General features: G+C 34.2%; 1 protein-coding gene across 3 annotated transcripts in view; it reads left to right on the top strand.

Annotated features, from left to right (window-relative positions):
- Positions 1-24,858, top strand: part of RASA1 (RAS p21 protein activator 1) — a gene marked incomplete at both ends in the record, with an annotated part of 106,871 nt that overhangs the window by 58,407 nt on the left and 23,606 nt on the right. For all 3 annotated transcript variants that reach the window (XM_079702325.1, XM_079702326.1, XM_079702324.1), the window contains 5 exons: positions 3,980-4,032; positions 6,377-6,527; positions 10,412-10,490; positions 16,374-16,494; positions 17,108-17,264. In XM_079702325.1, coding sequence (XP_079558451.1) covers positions 3,980-4,032; positions 6,377-6,527; positions 10,412-10,490; positions 16,374-16,494; positions 17,108-17,264 — 561 coding nt within the window. The remainder of the gene's footprint in view (positions 1-3,979; positions 4,033-6,376; positions 6,528-10,411; positions 10,491-16,373; positions 16,495-17,107; positions 17,265-24,858) is intronic.

The raw sequence follows: 24,858 nt of genomic DNA, 5'->3' as shown, positions 1-24,858 counted from the left end.
TTTTTTTTTTTTTAAGTCAGAGAGCTTTTCCCCCAAATTATGGTTCTTTACCATATTAATAAGATTCTGCAAGGACTTTATTTTCATTTTTTCAGGCTGATTTTAAGTATAAGGGCTAATTCAAAGACCAGGTATTACTATACCTACTACTTGCCACCATTCTTATCTTATATTCCTACTATTTGCTACATTCTTCTCTTATATTCCAGAAGTTATTAGTTGCTTTTATGGGAGATCACTCCACATGGTGTTTCAGCTTTGCTCTAATTTTATTAATGTCATCGAAGATCTTTTTTAGTGTCCTTCTCATCCCTCTTGATATTTATTTGTATATATGTTTTCTTTTACAGGGCTTAACTTAAAAAAAAAATTTTTTTTTCTTTTTTTTTTTTTAACATCTTTATTGGAGTATAATTGCCTTTCAATGGTGTGTTAGTTTCTGCTGTATAACAAAGTGAATCAGCTATATGTATACATATATCCCCATATCCCCGCCCTCTTGCGTCTCCCTCCCACCCTCCCTATCCCACCCCTCTAGGTGGTCACAAAGCACCGAGATGATCTCCCTGTTCTATGCAGCTGCTTCCCACTAGCTATCTATTTTACATTTGGTAGTGTATATATGTCAGTGCTACTCTCTCACTTCATCCCAGTTTACCCTTCCCCCTCCCCATATCTAAGGGGCTTAACTCTTAATCCAAATTCTGTTTTACTCATATTATTTTAATGAACTGTTCATCTAATATGTTTTCAGTGGAATATTTTTTTCTTACCTTCCTGTCGGCAATTATGGATGGAATTTAAGGCTTGCCTCTCAAGTATTTGCTTATTCTGAATTCTAACCATTAGAACATGAAAACAAACTGAATACTCCACTTTTAGTCATCTAATTTAGTTCCCACCCTTTCTTAAGTGGAACATATGAGATTTTCTGAGTTCATTTTCCTTATTGTTCTGTGTAGCTGCAAAGTAGCCTTCATCAGTGAGACTGTACTTTGTTGATTGTACTAGTTTGAAGTCTTCTCACTACCTATGTGAGGAGTTGCAAATTCTAATTAATGTTTGGAGGAGGCATACAGATAATGTAAGCAAATGAACTGGGTCAGGTGTATATATTCCCATTTTTCTCAAATTACAATAATCTTGATCTTTCTTATTTTCACACTTTGATAGCGATCAAGGAACATGGAACTGTTTCGCTACTGTAAGAAAATAACACTGCAAGTGTGGTAGTAAATGGAAACTAACATTCACTGTTTGTATCACAGAAGACTGCAGGAAGTCAAAAACTAGACCGTGTTTGCCGGCAGTGAGGTGACCGGTCTAATTGATGTGTGAAAGTGTGTGAGTCTAGTGTTATGAGAGCCTCTTGATTTTCAAGAGAAGCAAGAAATCTATATTTTTATCCCTATTTAAAATAATACCATAAATTCTTTTTAAAAAGAAAAGAAAAAAAAGAGAGGTCAAATACCAATAAACATTTAAAGCTATATCCAGTTTTCTTATAACATAAAGTATAAATCCCAGTTTCACTGGGAAATCTTTTTTTAAAATTTAATACATTTGTGATCGTTCCATATTCTGAACTTTATAGTTTTCTACTCATTTGGTATTTAGCATAAGCTAAATTTGCATTGTTGGTTTATTTTCTGTATTTGTCAGCTCCCTCTGATTTCTTAAGGTGTTGACTGGCAGTGAAGCATCCTCAGTAACATCCCCGAATGCCTTTTGAGACTAAATAGATTGTATAACTTTAGCTGTGTTCCTTTTCAGCTCCATATTTCCAAGACACAAGTACCAAGTCCTGCTATTTTTATCTTCTAAAATATGTCTTGAATGTGTGCCTTCTTCTCAGTCTTAAGCAACCATATTCTAGTTCAGACCCTTTTCATCTTGTACCAGGACTTTGATGTAGCAATAACCTCTAAGTTGGTCTTGCTTGACACTTTAGTCTCCTCAAATCCTTTCTTCTAACAGCTAGAATAATCTACCTAAAACATATGTCTGACTGTATTACTTTCTCACTTAAAATTCTTGCCTGATTCTCTTTACCTTAGCAGAGTCTGAAAAGATCTGATCCAGGTCTTGTGTCCTTTATAAGTCCTATCTCTTGTCATTTGTAGTTTTATATTCTACTCTCCAGCTTGTAGATCTTCAAATGCTTAGTACTGTTTTTCTCCTTCGCTCAAGCTACTTCCTAGGCCAGAATTCCCCTCCATTGTATTTGGTTAATGCCTATTCTTACTTAGAGACTTAACCCATTTATCACTCTTCCCAAGAAGTCTTCTGTTATCTTCCCCCTGATTCACCCTACAGAAATGGTGCCCTTCTCTGTTATTCTAAAAATGCCCTCAGCATGTACCTATCACTGCTCTTTGTTATATTTTCTACATTCTTTTTATAGTTATACAGTATTTATGTTCCTTTTTCTTACTAGAATGGGGACTTCCTAAGGTCACAGTCTCGTTTTTCTATTATTGGTACAAACCATGTGCTTGAAATATACTCATTTTACATGTGGTAATAAATGACTGAATGAGGAAACTCAGATCCAATCCTTTCAGAAAACAGTATTGCCAATTTGTTCTCTAAATGCTATTTTTTGCCCCCTCCCCCTTTTAAATTCCCTTTTTCTCCTTTATTCTAGCTATAGAGAAATATAGGATGCGCCTTCGAGATCATCTAATCAACTATCCACTAGAATATAGAAATGCTGTTTTAGCATTTGTAGTAAATGGTCATTTCAGCTGTGTTTGAATGCAGTATGGAACTTTACTGCCTTTTAAGGCAGCCTGGACTGCTCCAGTTATTGTATACTTGTTTTAAATTATTCATAATTAGCATTGGGAGCCTCAGGAAATCTGAATTAGTGAGTTAAGGGTTGGAATAAAGTTAAAGAGAGAAAGTAAAAGTTTAACATTTTATTCATGTGAAAAGGTAAAAATTCAGTTATATTTTATACTCTGACCAGTAATAATATGGATAATTTAAAACAGTATGAACAGCCTCTAAACCTGTAACATTGGATTTTAGGGCATTTATATATTTTAGTCTTGTAGTGTTTTTACTTTCCAACTTGTTCTTTAAGCCACGATTAAATATAATTATAGACCCTAAGAATATATGGCAAAGTGGTAGAGAGGTAATCTGGAGTTGTCAGCTTGGTATTAACATATAACATGTCTTAATCAGCAAGATAGATAATAGTCCTTCAGATGAGAGATTTTAAGTAATCTGATTACTAGTAATTAATTTTTAAACCAGATGTATCATTTTATTTTAAGGTAAATTATTTAAATACTTTAGTTATTATATGCAGTAGATTTTGACTATAATGCCTTTTATAATAATTTCTAAAGGCTTATTTTAAGTATGCAGAATATAAAATATTCTGACAATCTGATATGATAGGCCATTAGCTCCAATAGAATTAGTAATACTAAGTCATTCTTTTCTTTCAGTTCTTGATGTTGGTATCTCTTCTTTCTCATCATTCAGACTTATTTTCTGGCTTTCAGTAAAGTATGAATCAACCATGTTGATTTGAAGAGAGAACTTATAGGGAAATTCACTTTGAGAGAAGTATGAGAAAAATTAATCCACTAATTTTTTTTCTGGGCAGTTCTGGTGGGCTCTACCTCTACCACTCCCCCCTCCTAATAAAAAGAAAAAAGAATGCTAGTTATGATGTAAGCTTAACAATTTGTCATTATCAGAGTTAAACTCATTGCTGTTTTTGTATTGGTAATTAATATGGAAATTGTAGTTCATACTAGATAGTCCCTAATTTTTCTATATTTTGTTGAACTTAGGCATGTTTACAAAGTGTAGTAAAAAATGTAAAAGGAATGAGGTCATTTGATCAATTGCATTAATCAAATGCAATTGAATTAAACTTATTATGTTAGTTGTTTAGTTTTGATGGTATAACAGCAAAAAAGACTTTTGATTTACATATTTAATTTATTCTCTTTTCAAGATGGTTCCATGGGAAAATTTCCAAACAAGAAGCTTATAATTTACTAATGACAGGTATTTATATATTCACTTTCCTTTTGTAATGTTGTTATTTAAAAAGAATAAAAAAGTGAACCAACCATTTATCATGTATTTGCCTTTAGCATTCATTTGATATTTATGTATATTGTAATTTCTTGCCCAGCACAGAGAAATTGGTGTTCTTGGTTTTGGGTGTTTTTTAGTTGAAAACATGCAGTATAAAATTCAGTGCAGTGCGTTTTCCTTCTGCACCAGGCCCCTGTATTCTTCCTTAGAAGCAGTGCCAGATGAGTGTTTTTTCCTGTGTTTCTAGAAGTTTCGTGTCTGTCTTTCTTCCTCACCCCTACTTACCCCGCTACACATACCCCCCCACACACCCTCACAGGAACATACAACACACTTTTTTCATGTTAAGATGTATTTTGGGAAATCATACCGTATCTGCATATATAAATTTTCATTATTCTTTTAATGACCATAAGCTTTCCATTGTATAAATACCATAATTTATTATCAGTCTCTTATAGAGGAATATCATGTTGTTTTCATTTTCTTGCTGTTCAGGTGCAGCAAATGTTCTTGAATTTATCTTTGTACACTTGTAGAATTATAAAATTGGGCCTTATTTAAAATATGTTGATTTTAACATTTCCTAAAACTGTGTGGTTACAGAGATATGCAAAATAAAAATTGAATTGTACTGTGGGTTTATTATTTAAAACAAAAACTATTCCATTATCACTTATCCTAACTAAAATTTAAGACTGAATTAATTTAGTTACCAAATATCTCTTCAGGAAACCATGCTTTAGAAGGACTTGAGACAAGTTTAAGCAGTAATGTGTAATTTAGAAGTCTTAGTTCTTTAAAAATGACCAGAGTTCAATGTATATGATGAATAAACCACTGATCATTTAAAGATCTTATCTGAGTTACTGTTCAAGCCATAAGGCATTGCCTTTAATTAATAGTGGGCTCTTTTGAAAGATTTATGGCAGTTTTAGGAAGTATTCAATTTTATTGTGGGGATATAGGTTAAAAATTCATTAAAGAACATGGTAATTCTGTATGGTAGTAACAGAGACCAAATGCTCAACCAAAATGACATGCTACCTGCTTTCAAAGTGGGACCAAAATATTTATTTTAGTGAATTTACTGAATTTTGAATATACATTTATGATTTTGAACTTGCACCACCAAATACCTGAGGCACTCACTCTTGTTTTAGACATGTAAATTGAAAAAGAGCTAAACTTAATTTCCTTAGGTTAGTTTTTATTTTCTTTCGGTCATGTGCTCTTTTAAGAGTCTGATGATTTTCTCCCAGGAAAAATACACATAAGCACTTGCATGCACAGTTTTGCAGTAATTCCTATTCTTTGTATTGAACATGAAATTACTTGGTAGTAAGTGCCTTGGATAGATGATTGGAACTATTAGTAATTTACATAAAAATGACGTCTGATATTCTAAGTGTTCATTGTGCTTTCCTAAAAGCAATCATGTTCTGATCTTTTCTGTCATTAGGACTTAAACAGAGAAAAGGTAAAAAAGCATCTTAGTGGTAAAAGTCACTGCCAATTGCAGATGTCAAAAAGACTTCTCTAAAATTAATATGAAAATATTTAATACATGATAATTTGCTTCTGTATGACTTTTCAAGATCGTGCCTATTAAATGAAATATAGTGCATGTGTATTGATTTTGATTAGGTACACAAATATTTCAGTTGTTTTGAATCTACTTTTGTAAGCTTTTGGTACTATTTTATTATAGTTATGACTTTTTAATGTTTAATCGGAAGCATTACTTAAGTACAGAGTATTCTTAAGTAAAATTCCCTTTAACTTTTTTAGACTTTTCTTTTGCAAACAGAATATAGTAGTTTTAGCCAGTAACCCCATCTGTGTTTAGAGTATTCTTTCCAAGTTATGACAGGTGTAGACTTATTAACCAGAAGTCAGTGCTGCACATTTCTGCCCTGTATTTTTATGTAATAAAGACAAGCAACGTCATGGGTGGTTGTGCCTCATAAACCAGAAAATACAAAAAGAAATTGCCTTAAAATTATCTTTATTTTAAAAAAGTTTCAGGAATTCTCTGGTGGTCCAGTGGTTAGGACTCAGCGCTTTCATTGCCCTGCAGTGAAATCTAGGTTCAATCCCTGGTCGGGGAACTAAATCCTGCAAGCCGTGCAGTGCGGCCAAAAAAAAAAAAAAAAAAAAAAAAAAACCAAACCAAAACAAACAGAAGTTCCCGGTGAAAATTTTACATATGTTTTTGACTTTCGAATGTATTTTGTAATTATACTACTTAACGCTTTTTCTTTTTTAATTTGATAATTAGGGAATAAAACTAACAGCTTAATTTTTATAGTTGGTCAAGTCTGCAGTTTTCTTGTGAGGCCATCAGATAATACTCCTGGTGACTATTCACTTTATTTTCGGACCAATGAAAATATTCAGCGATTTAAAATATGTCCAACACCAAACAATCAGTTTATGATGGGAGGCCGATATTATAACAGGTAAGTTGTGAGAAATTTTTAGTTTTACTTTTGGCAAGGAGAGTTGAAATCTTGATAATATAATATCAGAATCAAAATTATATAAAAGTTTCTGACTTTGTAATATTTAAAATTATAGGACATTTTATATAATTTAGTAGTAGTCATATCCAAGAATTCTTTAGCTAGTGTCAAATGTGAATATAAATTAATAACTTTTTATTTCCTTCCAAAATTATGTAATTTTTTGATTATTTATGCACAAGTTATTTGCAGCAAATTTGCTAAGTCCATACATTATCTGTAGGACAGCAGAACATTTAAGAAAAAGAAAATATATTACCATTTTTTATCAGTGAGACATTTTAATAGGTCACTCTTTAAGAACCTTTTTACCTGAGACTTATTAATAATGTTACCCAAAAATAATTGGGTTGTTCTCAAGTTGGTATTATTTGTAATTATTGGTTCCTATTTCTCACCTTTAAAATTCTTGGTAAACTCTTTGCTTGTCCCAAAACTCAGGTTGGACTTCACTCACTTGATTAGGAAAACCAGTTAATAGAAAAAACCATATGATAGAATGTCAGCTGTTTTTTTTTCTGCATAATAGAAAGTAATCTTTCATTTTATTTCTGAGTGTAAACGTTTTCCCATTCCGGATAACTCTGGAGTAGCATGATTTTCCTGTTTTGGAGGCTAGTGTAAGCTAAAATGCCGGCATTTTCCTAGTTTAATGCCTTAAAATAAAACAAAGCAAAAAACCAAAAACAAGTTCTGTTACTTGCTGGTTGTTCAGTGGGTAGTGATACGACATCAAATGGAAGATGAGTGTAGACGATTGGACCCTTTCACACACCTCATATATGAGCTGCTTGAACCCCTTCTAGCATTACAGTCTGATCTAGACATCCTCACTGAAAATCTAGCTAGGTGCAATTTGAGCCCTCTATGAAGGTAAATTAAATTTTCCCATTGTCCAGGTTTCTAGGGGCATGGAATATATAAAACAATAAATTGAAAACATATTCTTAACTGAATTGATAAATGTTTGCATGGAGTTTTTTTTTTAAGATAAAGTATTTTACATTAATTCTGGGGGAAGTTTGTTTTGTTTGATTTAAACTTCTTTATGATACACATTCTCTAAAGATGAAAATTCTTCCTACATAATGGAGGCAGCCTGTAAAATATATAAAGGTAGTCTCTTTTGTTGATAAAGACCAGAATGAAACAGGAAGAAATACATATTTGAAGTATATTTCTTTCCAAATTATTGCAAATTAGTCTGCTTGCAAAATTATGATTTAAATTTTTTAAAAATATGTTAATGTAGTGTCCGTGGTCATTCCCCCAAATTAGACTCTTTATTCCCCTTGTATATGTTCATCTTATAAAGTTCAGGAGTATTGTTGCTGTTAGCTTTAATATTAAAAATATCATTTTTAAAGGAAAGCCGGAATTATGTGACTCTCATGCCTAGAAAATGGCAGTTTTTATAATTGTTTTGGAAATACATACTCCATTTCAGCATTAATGTCAGTAATGAAGTAATTTCTAAGAAGATACACCTTTGTGATTATCACTTATTGTTTAGATATGGAAGTGTAAAGTTGGATTATCCAATAAATCTATGTAACAGAGCCAAATTCTGCTGACCTGTCTCCACATTAACTCTACATTAGTCTTCGGGCAAAGAGAAGTAGCAGTTATGTCCGTTTCATTTAGAAACTACATTGTTGAGACATAACTTTAATATTCCTATATTTTAAATTTTAGAAAAGTAGAGGCATTTAACAACAAATATAATTCAGTAAACATTTATTGACTGATCTACTTTTTGAAGTGTATTATACAAATCTGTGAATATAGTGTAAAGAAAAAAGATACTGTTCCTGCGTTATTAGTGCTCAGGTCTTCTAGAAAAGATGGTAAGCTGACATAAATTCAAGGATGTACAAATATGCATAGGAGAATCAGTGGGAAGAGAGTAGTTCAGATGGCGATTAAGAAGGGAGCGGGAAGATTTTGGTCAGACCTTTAAGATTACTAACATGTAGTGTTCAAGAAGAGAGAGAGAGTTATATTTATTAAAAAGTAAATTATTAAAATGAAAGTACAGGATATAGTATCTCTAGAAACTTACAGTTATTTTACAGATTTATAGTTAACATGTTTTAATTTTCTGAGTTGTAAATCTGATTTCATGGCTAGAGCTATGGAATGTGTAGGAAATTTTTGTTTGTTGTGTCTCTCTTGACGGTTTCCTTAGGCATATCTGGGTAGACTATGAACTAAAGAGTAATTAAAAAAAAAAAAAACTTCTTGGAAGTCCAGGTCATTGGTAAAAAATATATCTGATTGGTTGCCACATGCTTGTAAATTTGCTCCTGCACAGTCTGAACTGTATGTACTCCATGCAGTAGTATTCTATTCTTTCAGTTCATGGTCAAGAATTATATCGTAACATTGAGGTGCTACACAGGATAGATTGCATTTACAGTTGTGGAGCCAGAGACCTTGGATATTTTCTCAGATTTGGTGCCTTCTGCTTTGAAACACATAGTCATCTCTGTTGTGGTACCTAGCTATCTTCAAATGTATTCTTTCTGATTTTCGTTTTTCTTTAGTGTTACATTTTTCCTTTAAAAACTTATAACCTTCTTTGTCCTTCTTGTGATAATACCTTTTTACTTTTCTCATCCCCCTACCCCCTCCTGTTAAATGCTACCTCTGGTATTTAGTTCATATTCATCTGTAATTTTTTATTAATCTTTCAAATCTTCTATTTGCTTTTTAACATTAAACTTTATTTATATTTAGTTTAAAATAATTTTGTAGTATAGCAGATATTTTATTATCAGAGATATATATGTGTGGGTATATATGTATATGTATCTCCAAAGATAAAATACAACATATGTTCCAATTATTTTTTCAGTAGGAAGAACTGAAAAAAATCAAGTGATAAATATATATAATTATATATATATAAAAATATATATATATAAATATATATGTGTGTGTATGTATTTCAATTATTGGATCAGTGGGAAGAACATGAAAAAAACCAAGTGGTAAATTAATGAGATCTGTTTTGAGAAATGTTGCCTAGCTGTCGTTAAATACCAATTCCTCTAGTGTATTAAAGGAAAGTTTAAAATTCTAGGATTTACATATTCAGGACAATAAAATGACAAACTGATTATGAGTAACATTTTATATTTTAAAAACTCATTATATCATGTTAAAATTTGTGTTAAAATACATTATATAATGTTTTCAGTTTTGTTTTACTTGTAGTATTTCCCAAATATTAATATTTTATAGCTCTTTTTATCAAAATCATCAATAGGCCTTTCCTACTGTAGTGATAATCCTACATATAAGGTTAGCTCCTGGTCTTTTTCTTCTTTTTTTTTAATTTGTTTCTGCTTTCACCTGCTATTTATGTCTCATGACCTAACTCCATCTGATTAATATAAAAGCAGAATATGTAAATTTTTGATGATAAAAATTCTTGAAGTTTACCTGAATTCACTACTTGCTAAATAAATGCCATTTGTCTGTCGGTTTTTCTTTCTCAGTCTCTCAGATACTTTTGTTTAAAAAAAAAATTTTTTTTAATCATTTCCTCACGTATAGTGGTGCTTTGAGTACATTTATGGAAAATTGAAATCTCTGACTCAAGTATTTCTGATCTGTTAACCAATATTAGGAACATTCTTGTTTTTCTAAAGTAATGTGACTATAATGATCATATAGTCTGTTAATGTATTCTGGTTATATACTTTGGAAAAAACTTGTAAATAGAGAATCCTTGCTAACAAGGTTTGGTGTATCTTTAAGGTTTGCAATTTTTATGAGACAAATTATGTCAATGTTAGTAATTTTTATTTTAACAGCATTGGGGACATCATAGATCACTATCGAAAAGAACAAATTGTTGAAGGGTATTATCTTAAGGAACCTGTACCAATGCAGGTCAGTGTTGTTTTTCTTTTAGCAATAATTAGCATTTTATTTTAAAATGCATTTTTGGTGGTATGTTTATGCACACATCCATGCATTTGAAATTGGGTAAAATTTAAAACTGCAGATTATTCAGATTCTTTCAGAAAATGAATACTTATAAGCGAATCTCTTAGTTTTTATTTATGTTGGTTCTAGATAATTAGGAAGTCCTTGGTGGCTTTTTGAGAATCGAAGCAGTGGTGGGGACAGAAGCCTAGTTGGACTGGGTCAAGGAGTGAGTTTGTTGGAGGCAAAAGTGGAGACAGCCAGGATAAATCACAGCCAGGCTTATCTAGGTGAAATTGGTAAGAAAAGAAAATAAATAAAAAATGATAGCTAGAAGATGATGTAGGGCCAAAAGGCCTTTAAACTTTTTATTTCTTTATTTTATTTGCCCGTAGTTTTATGGTGAGAAATTTTTGAGCATGTCTCTGTACTCGGGAGGAGAGTGATAGTGGTGGGTGAGGGATGGGGTAATGGCAATACCCCACATACAGGGTCCTAGAGAAGGCAAGAGTGGCTGAAGTCCAGAACATAAGAAGAAAGACTGGCCTTGAACAAGAGGGCCTGTTGAATACTAGTTGCTTAATGCATAGGGTGGTTGATTAGCTTCTCTTTCTTGCCCATGATACTTCCTAAAGTGTGGTGGGAAAAGGTTGTAGCAGGGGTTAGAAAAAGGTACTTCAAAGGAGTGATTAAGAATTTTCCTATGTGGAAAATGGAGGTAGTGATATTCTAGGGACATAAAGAAGGATTGTGAGAGGTTTTGGGTACCCCACTAAACTTTCACAGTGATTTGTAGTGTCTCGAGCTTCTCAATATTTCTTCCTCTGAACAAGTTAGTTTCTGATGGTTATAGCCTACTATTCATTGCAACTGCTGAAGGGGGGGGCATCATTATTCTGATGCTTAATATAAATTTAAGAATCATCATCTTGTCACATTTTAATGTATCTTGCTTCACTTCCTCATGCTTTTCTGGTAGAATGTAAAGTTCAGGAGGGCAAGTGTTTTGTGTTGTATTCCTAGTGCCTAGAATAGTACTAGGCATTAGGTATTCAATCAATATTAATTGAATGAATAGCTCCTCTCCAACAGGAAGCACTCACTTCATCCTCTGAATTATCACTAATGTATCTTATTGTGTTTGTTGCTGTCTCCATGTCAGTTTTTTCCTCTCTCCCTATCTAAATCCTGCAAGTTTAAGATCCATCTCAAGTTTTACTTCCTTGTTGACACCCTCCTAGTATCTGTAGTTAGCAATGATGTACCACTTTTGTTGGCAGTTCTGGCAGACTTGGACCAATTTTTTTTAAAACCACATAGTGTGGTACGTACTTTCTAGAAACCACAGCTTAGGATCTTTTTATTAGGGATCAGAGGTGCCTTTACCTACAAATGACAGACCTGCCACTCAGTCCCATTGCTATATCCTGAATTCTGATTCACATTGGCTGTTTGAATTAATGATGATTTTAAACTGTTTCCTAAGTCAACAAATTTTATTTTATTGGCCCACAAGTTAAGTCATGCATTTTTCCCATCCTGAATTTATGCTTAGAATTTTCTAATTTAATTTTTTACGTTATAAAAATAACATTTGACATCTAGTGAACTTAAACTTTATACTTAAGTTATAAGATAGTTTTAAGAATTACTTCAAATATACAGTGAGCCTCATTCTTACTTGTGTTACTGTTTCATAACTGAACAAACCTCAGATTATTGTCATTTGCAAAAATGCCTATAACGCTTTGAATACTTCAGAAATAACAGATGCTGATTACAGAGCAATTTGATTACTTCACAAAAACCATTAAATGCTATTTGAAGTCAATTATTTTGGGCCTGGAGTAAAAGTAGGTTACAGTAGAAGTTTGAGAATCATAACACTTACCTATCCTTCCTAGCAGGATTCTAACTATTAGAGAACCCAAAGGCTAATAATGTCCTTTTATTAATGTAAAAGTGACTAGCTAGCAGAATCATCTCATTCCCTCTGAGGTGACCCTGCATACTCCCACTCCGGGTAAGATGCTGGAAGAGAAAGAGCAGAGTCCTAGCTAGGTGTGCTTACTTAGTGGAACTAACACTTCAGACAAATTAGAGGAAAAGAAGGAGCCTTTTGAGACAATGCACCCCACACTAAAAATACTGATATCTAACATTTTTTGAGCACTATGTTTTAGGCACTGTTTCTTATATGTATTAATTTATTTAACTTTTTAAACAATTTGATGAGGTTGATCCTGTAATTATGCCCATTTTACAGATACGGAAACTGGAACCAGAGAGTAAATTACTTAAGGCATCAAGTCATCCTTGACTCTTCTTTTTCTCTCCTACACTCTGTATCCAAACTGTCAAGAACATCATGCTGTCTCTGCCTTCAAAATATATCTAGAATACAACCATCACCAGAATCTGGCTTCATCTCTCTGTTTCTACTTTTGCCCCCCACCCCCTTAACACTGCACTGCAGTCAGAGGGATCCATTTAGAATGTGTCAGACCATTTCACACCTCTGTTTAATACTTAGAGTTGTTCTACATTTCATTCAGAGTACAAGCCAGAGTCCCTGCAGTGGCATGCAAAACTGCCCTACCCTGTAGAGCACTTACCACCTATTAACACACAGTACAATTTGCTTATTATGTTTATTATCTCTTTTCTTCATTGGTATATAGTAAGTTCCTTGGAGGTAAAGATATTTATTTACTGATGTATCTCAAGAACTAGAACAGTACCTGGCACTCAACAAACATTTATTGAATTAATTTATTAAATGAGTTTTCTTAGCCATTACATGACAAAGGCAGGATTTACAACTGAGGTCTGGTTACAGGAGCCTGCACACCTAACCGCTATGCAAAAGCTTGCTTCAGTGGCTGTTAGACTCTCACCCGATTATTTACTTCCCTTGGGGAGTAATATATAAGACTTCCTTCTTCAGAACTGTGTACAAAGAGTAGGCTGAGAAGCCTTCCCTACTATCATCCAGTAATTTACTAGAACTTGGACCGTGAGGTTGCGTCCTTGCCTGTAGTGTCTTCTAATGTAGGAGTTACAGATCAGTTGATCAGCCCCTATCTTAAGATAAGTAGGAAAGGCTTATATAGATTATCTTGAAATCAGATATTTAAATCCAAATGTTAGTGTAGTAATATGTCTTAAATAATAAACTACAAATGCGCCCCATTCTGCACCTAATAGTAAATATTATCACTACTGTAATAAAGACTGGTAAGCACAAATCTATACAACTAGGGAGGTAGTCATCACTATTTATCATCTGGGTGCAATGTATCTTTAAAATTTTTTTATGTTCTTAGTCATTTTCTGAATAATTTGTAGAAGTAAGAATAAAGGTTTAGTACAAAAAAACTTTATTAGAAAATTTAATAAGAATTTAAATGTAGCAAACCCCAATTTTTGTTCCATATTTTCTTGGTTATAAAGGGTTACATACCTGAAATAGAAGGCAGCTAACTGTTCATCCACTGTCATGCAGGGACTTGGAACATATCCATCTTGTAAATCCAAATTTCAGATACATCTTTTATAAGTTCTTGCTTATGATTACTCTGGTTCTTCTTACGTTTTTACTGTCAAAATGCAGTACTGATTCCAGATTTTAAATATATTTCAACTGGGTTCTAGTTTATGATTCTTTCTTGCTGTTCTTGGGTCATCAACTGCAATACTTTTGAAAACTTTGATGGTTCATAATTTTGTTGGATAGTACAGTCTTTATTGCTTCATAAGTGTAATACATTTTTATGTTTAGACTTATAAACATCAGAATGATCAATATGGTGAATTTTTAAATTTCTATATTATATGTTTCCTTCTAGTAACCTTTGTCTATTTACAAATCATACTGAATAAATCTTGGTGCACAATCATAAAAATTTAAAGAATCCTCATTTCCTTTTAGGAAACAGGATAATCTAGATTCTTGTTACAAATTATTGCATGATGATGTCCTTCCTATTGAATCACTAACTAGATGAGAGCACTATATTTCTTTTCCCCTAGAAATATATCATTCACTCAGCGATTCTTAGTTTGAGAAAATTCACCAAGGAGATTACCATCTGAAAAATTATAGTCTGAGATTTTGCTTATCAAAATCAATTTTATCATCACAATAGATCCCAGAGTCTTGCTGTTTCTTTGCATTTATCATCTGAGTCTTTTTATAATTGTCAAGCATCTTTCTTTGTCAATTTTTTTCTCTTTGCTGTTATGATCAGAAAATTAAGAATTATGAATTTTCTTATGTGTTCAATGAAAACTAATAAAAATACAACAAAGATGGCCTTTTATACTTTTTTGAAAGATGCTACAATAGTTGGCCACACAGTAAAAAATGCCAAAGGGTGATGCAATAGAGATGATTTATTAAACTGTTGCATCACCCTCTAGACCAAGGGCTGGCAGACTTTTCTGTAAAGGACCAGATAATAAACATTTTAGGTTTTGTGGGCCATTCAGTCTCTGTCTCAGTTACTAAACTCTGCTTTGTAGTGTGAAAGCAACCACAGACAGTATGTAAAGGAATGAGCCATGGCTGTGTTCCAGTAAAACCTTATGTCCAAAAACAGGCAGTAGGCTAGATTTGGTCCATGTGCTGTGGTTTGCCAGTGCCTGCTCTTCGGCATACTTGAGAATAATTGTTAAGTCATGGTGAAATGGTTCCTACGATGATGAAATAGCAGAGTGTTTCAAGATATAGGAAAAATATGATTCGTGAAAATCCCATAACGTATCTTAGATTTATAAAATGATCAGCTGGATCTATAAGTCTCTAAGAAAACAAAGTCATAAAATATTAATTCTTGCAAATAGTAAGAGCTGCTCAAGAAAGAAACTAAAAAAACTAAAATTGGGTCCATTGGACCTTGATGGTAATATTGAAAATTGACTTATTTTGGGAAGATCATTTATAAAGGCACTCTTCTCTTTGTATTCTTCCTGACATCATAATTCTTTTTGTTACTTGCGGGGGCGGGGCAGGGATTTAGCATTTAACACACATGCATTCCTGTAAGTCACGGTGTTATATGAAATCATGCAATAAAAACCACAGGATTATGGAAAAAGGGGGGGTTAAGGGTGCAACACTCAAAACCTTCATCAGTGACACATAAAGAAGCTAGTAAAAATGTAGCGTAGTTTTTATACATGCTAAATGGATAAGAAATATTTAAATATTACAATAAATAAGGCACTTTACCTTGAAAAAGACCTGAAGTTTACTTGTGGAAGAGGCCATCAGAAGGGCTGTAAATAGCGGGAAGTGGTACAAGAAGGATTATCTGAAATCAGACACATTAGAACACCAGATGTGGATGGATGGGTATGGCGTGTAACACTCGGTGAAGCTGGGGAGGCTTTTAGGCTTTTGAGATGTATTTTGCATATTCCTAGGCATCTCAGTTCAGCTGGGTGCAATTTTCTGCATTCACATAGAGTTTCTCATGGATATAATTGTCTGTAAGCAAACATGAATTTGCTTTATGCTCAAATTGGTTCTAATCAATTATGCTTGGACAAATTCATGTTTTGAAAACAGTGTTGCTTGTAAAATGTAAAAAAACCCTGTATTTTTCCAAAAAAAAAAAAGCTTATTAGTTGTCCATGTTCTTGAGAAATGGTAAGTGCACCTTTTTGAAAATTTCTTTGGAAAGCAAAGGATCTCTTAATCTATATGTTACATCATTTTAGGTTTTAGTATTAAAACTTTTTTTAATGTCTAGACAGACAATCTGGTTTTTAAATTGGTAGTTTAGTAGGTTTTCATTTCCATCAAGAATTCATGAAATAATTTTAGTATTTTTGAAAATTCAGGATCAAGAACAAGTACTCAATGATACAGTGGATGGCAAGGAAATTTATAATACAATTCGTCGTAAAACAAAGGATGCCTTTTATAAAAACATTGTTAAAAAAGGTTATCTTCTAAAAAAAGGTAAGTGTGAAACTTTTAAGACTAAAGATGCAATTTCAGTATTTTACCATTAACATTTATTAGAAGCATTTTAAATATTGGGCATAAAACTTATCATTGAGATACGTATTTAATAAGTTGGTATCTGATTCTTGAGCCCCTCTCTACCACATAACTTTTTTTTTAAGAGAAAATTCTTATTGGCACTTGGCACATTCATAGTATTGATGTTTCTATTTTATGTATTTGCCTCAGTTTGGCATTAAGAAATGTTGGGGCATTGAGGGGTGCATGATTAGTAGAAGAGTTTTTTTTCTCATGACTGGAAAAGAATGAATCCTAAGCAAGAATTTTAAAGATTTTATCATAATGAAATCTCTAAACATACTGTTAAGGTACCCTTGTCAACTTACTCACTGACTCACTAAAGCAAGCAATATAACAAAAGATATTTTTCTACAGATATATTACAGACATTTTCTCGTTTTGTAAAGATTGGTGTTATTTAAGCTTTGGAATAAAAATTGAAATATATTTAATTTTTAGTTTTTAGCAACAATAATTTTTATGATTTTACTATATGTGACTTCATAGTTCATTATTTGGCTAAGGGGAAACAATTTTTTTTTAACAGGCAAAGGAAAAAGGTGGAAAAATTTATATTTTATCTTAGAGGGCAGTGATGCCCAACTTATTTATTTTGAAAGTGAAAAACGAGCTACAAAACCAAAAGGATTAATAGATCTCAGCGTGTGTTCTGTCTATGTTGTTCATGATAGTCTCTTTGGCAGGTAAGAAATTAGTTTCCTATTTCTTTCTGGAATTGTTTTAATAAAAAAAAAATAGTATGTTCAGATCATTTCAAAGCATAGCAAACCAATTTGTGACATCTGAAAATATCACATATACTCTCTAGGGTAATTTCTGTCTTCCTTATTTTAGACTAACCTATTCATAAAATTCTACTCCACTATATCACATAGAAACCTTTGGAATCTATGCCTCTCCTGTAGTGAGACTTGATCTGTATGTAGTGTGTTTCCTGCCTGCACCTACCACCAATCTTTTGAGTGACTTACTTTGAGTCTTATCTCCTTTCCCCTATTTTATCATTCTTAGTTAACTCAGTGCATCTGATGGTAGTAGATACACTCAGTTGTACTATTAACTTGATTCCTAAGAAAGTTGACATTGAGAGACAACTGTAGTATAAAAATTATTTCAATAGGAAAGAGGAGAGTATTTCAGATTTGAAATTAAAACATTTTTTCTTAGAGTTTAAAAAAAAAAAAAATACTCGTCTAAACTGAAGGTAAATCCTGAACAGCACAAGGCAAATTCAGCTCTTGATTACATCTAGTTTTTTGTAATAAGGGCCTTTGTATTTCACCATCAGTATTATCAATAATCCATTCTAGAGTGTTTTTAGATATATTTAGCATTTTTATTACCTATTGATATGATGAATAAAACGCAGGCAACTAAAACAAATTTTTTTAACAACTTATGCTGCAGGATGGCATTTCTACTAGGCAACCCTAGTTTATCCTATTTAAGTTTGGAAATCTTCAAGAGAAATACCTGTGGAGCATAAAAGCTTGTCATTTCTTTTTTCCAAACTGTGTTTAGGAGATCACATTAGTGATTTTAACAGACAGTTCATTTTTTAAATGGTCAGATAGGTTTGGGAAATGCTGAATTGAACAAATAATTTTCCTTACAGAGGGGCATTTTGGAGTTTTAGCCAGTGTTTGTATTGTGAATCACCAAGGGGGGAGCATAATATGCAGTATTTCATAAACTCATTGGACCTTGTTACTCTCCCTTTTTTTCTCCCAAACCCTTCTTAATATCTCCTAAAAACAGCTGTCCCCCCCCCCAAAAAAAAAGCAAAAAATTTGGGCAAGGTAGGATTTCATAGGATTCTTTTCCCCTCCCTTAACAGTATGGGAACCTTGGCCTTTAGATGCAGTTGGATCAGACCTCTGGCTTCTTAGTCTTTCTGCTCTGCCTTACTTTGTGTGTACTGGATTTTTCTCACAAAGCTGCTTCCTTCATGATAGTGAGGTGGCAAACAGTACCAGAGAAAGGAGAAGTGAACTATTGAAAATCCTGAGAATACACTATTTGTTGTTTTATCAAATAGATAGCAGTCATTGAATATTTCTCGCTTTGTGTAAGCATAGAACCCAATACGCTGACTGACCTTGAGCATGTAGGGGAAGTCTAATGTGAAAGTTAATGGCAGCCCTCACCAGTAGAGATGACTGGTATGCATGCCTAGCCTGTGGTGTAGGGACACTGGACAGCACTGCTCGTTCGGCTGGTTTCCCCAGCGCTTTACTTGCACAGCTCTGCAATTTTTCCAGCTTATTTTCAGTATTATTAACAGGTCTCTAAGCATTCTATCTCTTTGTATTAAACTTCTTTTAATACTGCTTTACTTTTACTTTTTAACAATTTTGTTGCAGTATAAGTGCTTTACAATGGTGTATTAGTTTCTGCTTTATAACAACGTGAATCAGTTATACATATATCCCCATATCTCTTCCCTCTTGCGTCTCCCTCCCTCCCACCCTCCCTATCCCACCCCTCTAGGTGGTCACAAAGCACCAAGATGATTTCCCTGTGCTATGCGGCTGCTTCCTACTAGCTATCTATTTTATGTTTGGTAGTGTATATATGTCCATGCCTCTCTCTCGCTTTGTCACAGCTTACCCTTCCCCCTCCCCATATCCTCAAGTCCATTCTCTAGTAGGTCTGCATCTTTATTCCCGTCTTGCCCCTAGGTTCTTCGTGACCATTTTTTGTTTTGTTTTAGATTCCATATATATGTGTTAGCATCCGGTATTTGTCTTTCTCTTTCTGACTTACTTCATTCTGTATGACAGACTCTAGGTCCATCCACCTCACTACAAATAACCCAGTTTCGTTTCTTTTTATGGTTGAGTAATATTCCATTGTATAGATGTGCCACATCTTCTTTATCCATTAATCTGTTGATGGACACTTAGGTTGCTTCCATGTCCTGGCTATAGTAAATAAACCTGCAATGAACATTGTGGTACATGACTCTTTTTGAATTATGGTTTTCTCATGGTATATGCCCAGTAGTAGGATTGCTGGGTCGTATGCTAGTTCTATTTTTAGTTTTTTAAGGAACATCCATATTGATCTCCATAGTGGTTGTATCAATTTACATTCCCACCAACAGTGCAAGAGGGTTCCCTTTTTCCCACACCCTCTCCAGCATTTATTGTTTGTAGATTGTTTTGATGACGGCCATTCTGACCAGTGTGAGATGATATCTCATTGTAGTTGTGATTTGTATTTCTCTAGTGATTAATGATGTTGAGCATCCTTTCATGTGTTTGTTGGCAATCTATATATTTTCTTTGGAGAAATGTCCATTTAGGTCTTCTGCCCATTTTTGGATTGGGTTCTTTGTTTTTTTGTTGAGCTGCATGAGCTGCTTGTAAATTTTGGAGATTAATCCTTTGTCAGTTGCTTCATTTGCAAATATTTTCTCCCATTCTGAGGGTTGTCTTTTCGTCTTGTTTCTGGTTTCCTATGCTGTGCAAAAGCTTTTAAGTTTCATTGGGTCCCATTTGTTTATTTTTGTTTTTATTTCCATTTCTCTAGGACCCACTAGGAGGTGGGTCAAAAAGGATCTTGCTGTGATTTATGTCATGAAGTGTTCTGCCTATGTTTTCCTCTTAAGAGTTTAATAGTGTCTGTCCTTACATTTAGGTCTTTAATCCATTTTGAGTTTATTTTTGTGTGAGGTGTTAGGGAGTGTTCTAATATCATTATTTTACATATAGCAGTCCAGTTTTCCCAGAACCACTTATTGAAGAGGCTGTCTTTTATCTATTGTATATTCTTGCCACCTTTATCAAAAATAAGGTGACCATATGTGTGTGAGTTTATCTCTGGGCTTTCCATCCTGTTCCATTGATCCATATTTCTGTTTTTATGCCAGTACCATACTGTCTTGATTACTGTAGCTTTGTAGTATAATCTGAAGTCAGGGAGCCTGATTCCTCCAGCTCCGTTTTTCTTTCTCAAGATTACTTTGGCTATTCGGGGTCTTTTGTGTTTCCACACAAATTGTGAGATTTTTTGTTCTAGTTCTGTAAAAAATGCCAGTGGTAGTTTGATAGGGATTGCATTGAATCTGTAGATTGCTTTGGATAGTAGAGTCATTTTGACAATGTTGATTCTTCCAATCCAAGAACATGGTATATCTCTCCATCTATTTGTATCATCTTTAATTTCTTTCATCAGTGTCTTATACTTTTCTGCATACAGGGCTTTTGTCTCCTTAGGTAGGTTTATTCCTAGATATTTTATTCTTTTTGTTGCAGTGGTAAATGGGAGTGTTTTCTTAATTTCACTTTCAGATTTTTCATCATTAGTGTATAGGAATGCAAGAGATTTCTGTGCATTAATTTTGTATCCTGCCACTTTACCAAATTCATTGATTAGCTCTAGAAGTTTTCTGGTGGCATCTTTAGGATTCTCTATGTATAGTATCATGTCATCTGCAAACAGTGACAGCTTTACTTGTTTTCCGATTTGGATTCCTTTTATTTCCTTTTCTTCTCTAATTGCTGTGGCTAAAACTTCCAAAACTATGTTGAATAAGAGTGGTGAGAGTGGGCAACCTTGTCTTGTTCCTGCTCTTACTGGAAATGGTTTCAGTTTTTCATCATTGAGGATGATGTTGGCTGTGAGTTTGTCATATATGGCCTTTATTATGTTGAGGTAAGTTCCCTCTATGCCTACTTTCTGGAGGGTTCTTATCACAAATGGGTGTTGAATTTTGTTGAAAGCTTACTCTGCGTCTATTGAGATGACCATATGGTTTTTCTCCTTCAATTTGTTAATATGATGTATCACATTGATTGATTTGCATATATTGAAGAATCCTTGCATTCCTGGGATAAACCCCACTTTATCATGGTGTATGATCCTTTTAATGTGCTGTTGGATTCTGTTTGCCAGTATTTTGTTGAGGATTTCTGCATCTATGTTCATCAGTGGTTTTGGCCTGTAGTTTTCTTTCTTTGTGACTTCTTTGTCTGGTTTTGGTATCAGGGTGATGGTGACCTCGTAGAATGAGTTTGGGAGTGTTCCTCCCTCTGCTATATTTTGGAAGAGTTTGAGAAGGACAGGTGTTAGCTCTTCTCTAAATGTTTGATAGAATTCGCCAGTGAAGCCATCTGGTCCTGGGCTTTTATTTGTTGGAAGATTTTTAATGACAGTTTCAATTTCAGTGCTTGTGATTAGCCTGTTTATATTTTCTATTTCTTCCTGGTTCAGTGTTGGAAGGTTGTGCATTTCTAAGAATTTGTCCATTTCTTCCAAGTTGTCCGTTTTATTGCCATATAGTTGCTTGTAGTAATCTCTCATGATCCTTTGTATTTCTGCAGTGTCAATTGTTACTTCTCCTTTTTCATTTCTAATTCTATTGATTTGAGTCTTCTCCCTTTTTTTCTTGATGCGTCTGGCTAATGGTTTATCAATTTTGTTTATCTTCTCAAAGAACCAGCTTTTAGTTTTATTGATCTTTGCTATAGTTTCCTTTCTTTCTTTTTCATTTATTTCTGATCTGATCTTTATGATTTCTTTCCTTCTGCTAAGTTTGGGGTTTTTTTGTTCTTCTTTCTCTAATTGCTTTCAGTGTAAGGTTAGGTTGTTTACTTGAGATGTTTCTTGTTTTTTTTTTTTTAGATGTTGGGTGTAGGAGTTTATTAATTTTATTTTTATTTATTTTTGCTGTGTTGGGTCTTTCTGTGCAAGGACTATCTCTAGTTGTGGCAAGCGGGGGCCACTCTTCATCGCGGTGCGCGGGCCTCTATCACGGCCTCTCTTGTTGCGGAGCACAGGCTCCAGGCGTGCAGGCTCAGCAGTTGTGGCTCACGGGCCTAGTTGCTCCGCGGCGTGTGGGATCCTCCCAGACCAGGGCACGAACCCGTGTCCCCTGCATTAGCAGGCAGATTCTCAACCACTGCGCCACCAGAGAAGCCCTCTTGTTTCTTAAGGTAGTATTCTATTGCTATAAACTTTCCTCTTAGAACTGCTTTTGCTGCATCCCATAGGTTTTGGGTTGTCGTGTTTTCATTGTCATTTGTTTCTAGGTATTTTTTGATTTCTTCAGTGATCTCTTGGTTATTAAGTAGTTTATTGTTTAGCCTCCATGTGTTTCTATTTTTTTACAGATTTTTTTCCTGTAATTGATATCTAGTCTCATAGCGTTTTGGTCGGAAAAGATACTTGATACAATTTCAATTCTCTTAAATTTACCAAGGCTTGATTTGTGACCCAAGATATGATCTATCCTGGAGAATGTTCCGTGAGCACTTGAGAAGTGTATTCTGTTGTTTTTGAATGGAATGTCCTATAAATATCAATTAAGTCCATCTTGTTTAATGTATCATTTAAAGCTTGTGTTTCCTTATTTATTTTCATTTTGGATGATCTGTCCATTGGTGAAAGTGGGATGTTACAGTCCCCTACTATGGTTGTGTTACTGTCGATTTCCCCTTTTATGGCTGTTAGTATTTGCCTTATGTTGAGGTGCTCCCATGTTGGGTGCATAAATATTTACCATTGTTATGTCTTCTTCTTGGATTAATCCCTTGATCATTATGTAGTGTCTTTCTTTGTCTCTTGTAATAGTATTGGTTTTAGTCTATTTTGTCTGATATGAGAATTGCTACTCCAGCTTTCTTTTGATTTCCATTTGCATGGAATATCTTTTTCCATCCCCTCACTTTCAGTCTGTATGTGTCTCTAGGTCTGAAGTGGGTCTCTTGTAGACAGCATATATATGGGTCTTGTTTTTGTGTCCATTCAGCCAGTCTATGTCTTTTGGCTGGAGCATTTAATCTATTTACATTCAAGGTAATTATCATTATTTATGTTCCTATTACCATTTTCTTAATTGTTTTGGGTTTTTTATTGTAGATCTTTTCCTTCTCTTGTGTTTCCTGCCTAGAGAAGTTCCTTTAGCATTTGTTGTAAAGCTGGTTTGGTGGTGCTGAATTCTCTTAGCTTTTGCTTGTCTGTAAAGGTTTTAATTTCTCCACAGAATCTGAATGAGATCCTTGCTGGGTAGAAGTAATCTTGGTTGTAGGTTTTTCCTGTTCATCAGTTTAAATATGTCCTGCCACTCCCTTCTGGCTTGCAGAGTTTCTGCTGAAAGATCAGCTGTTAACCTTTTGGGGATTCCCTTGTGTGTTATTTGTTGTTTTCCCCTTGCTGCTTTTAATATTTTTTCTTTGTATTTAATTTTTGATAGTTTAATATGTGTCTTGGCATGTTTCTCCGTGGATTTATCCTGTATGGGACTCTCTGTGCTTCCTAGACTTGATTAACTATTTCCTTTCCCATATTAGGGAAGTTTTCAACTATAATCTCTTCAAATATTTTCTCAGTCCCTTTCTTTTTCTTTCTTCTGGGACCCCTATAATTCGAATGTTGGTGTGTTTAATGTTGTCCCAGAGGTCTCTGAGACTGTCCTCAATTCTTTTATTTTTTTTTTTCTTTATTCTGCTCTGCAGTAGTTATTTCCACTATTTTATCTTCCAGGTCACTTATCTGTTTTTCTGCTTCAGTTATTCTGCTATTGATCCCTTCTAGAAAATTTTTAATTTCATTTATTGTGTTGTTCATCACTGTTTGCTCTGTAGTTCTTCTACATCCTTGTTGAACGTTTCTTGTATCATCTCCATTATATTTCCAAGATTTTGTATTCTCTTTACTATCATTATTCTGAGTTCTTTTTCAGGTAGACTGCCTATTTCCTCTTCATTTGTTAGGTCTGGTGGGTTTTTATCTTGTTCCTTCATCTGCTGTGTGTTTCTCTGTCTTCTCATTTTGCTTAACTTACTGTGTTTTGGGTCTCCTTTTTGCAGGCTGCAGGTTCGTAGTTCCCGTTGTTTTGGGTGTCTGCCCCCAGTGGCTAAGGTTGGTTCAGTGGGTGTGTAGGCTTCCTGGTGGAGGGGAGTAGTGCCTGTGTTCTGGTGGATGAGGCTGGATCTTGTCTATCTGATGGGCAGGTCCACGTCTGGTGGTGTGTTTTGGGGTGTCTGTGGCCTTGTTATGATTTTCGGCAGGTCTCTGCTATTGGGTGGGGTTGTGTTCATGCCTTGCTAGTTGTTTGGCATAGGGTGTCCAGCACTGGCACTTGCTGGTCGTTGAGTGGAGGTGGTTCTTGGCGTTGAGATGGAGATCTCTGTGAGATTTTCGCCGTTTGATATATGTGGAGCTGGGAGGTCTCTTGTGGACCAACGTCCTGAACTTGTCTCTCCCACCTCAGAGGCACAGCCCTGACGCCTGGCTGGAGCACCAAGAGCCTGTCATCCATACGTCTCAGAA

This window comes from Hyperoodon ampullatus, assembly GCF_949752795.1.
Source record: "Hyperoodon ampullatus genome assembly, chromosome: 4".
Classification (NCBI taxonomy): Eukaryota; Metazoa; Chordata; class Mammalia; order Artiodactyla; family Ziphiidae; genus Hyperoodon; species Hyperoodon ampullatus.
This window is presented reverse-complemented; position numbering and strand designations above follow the sequence as displayed.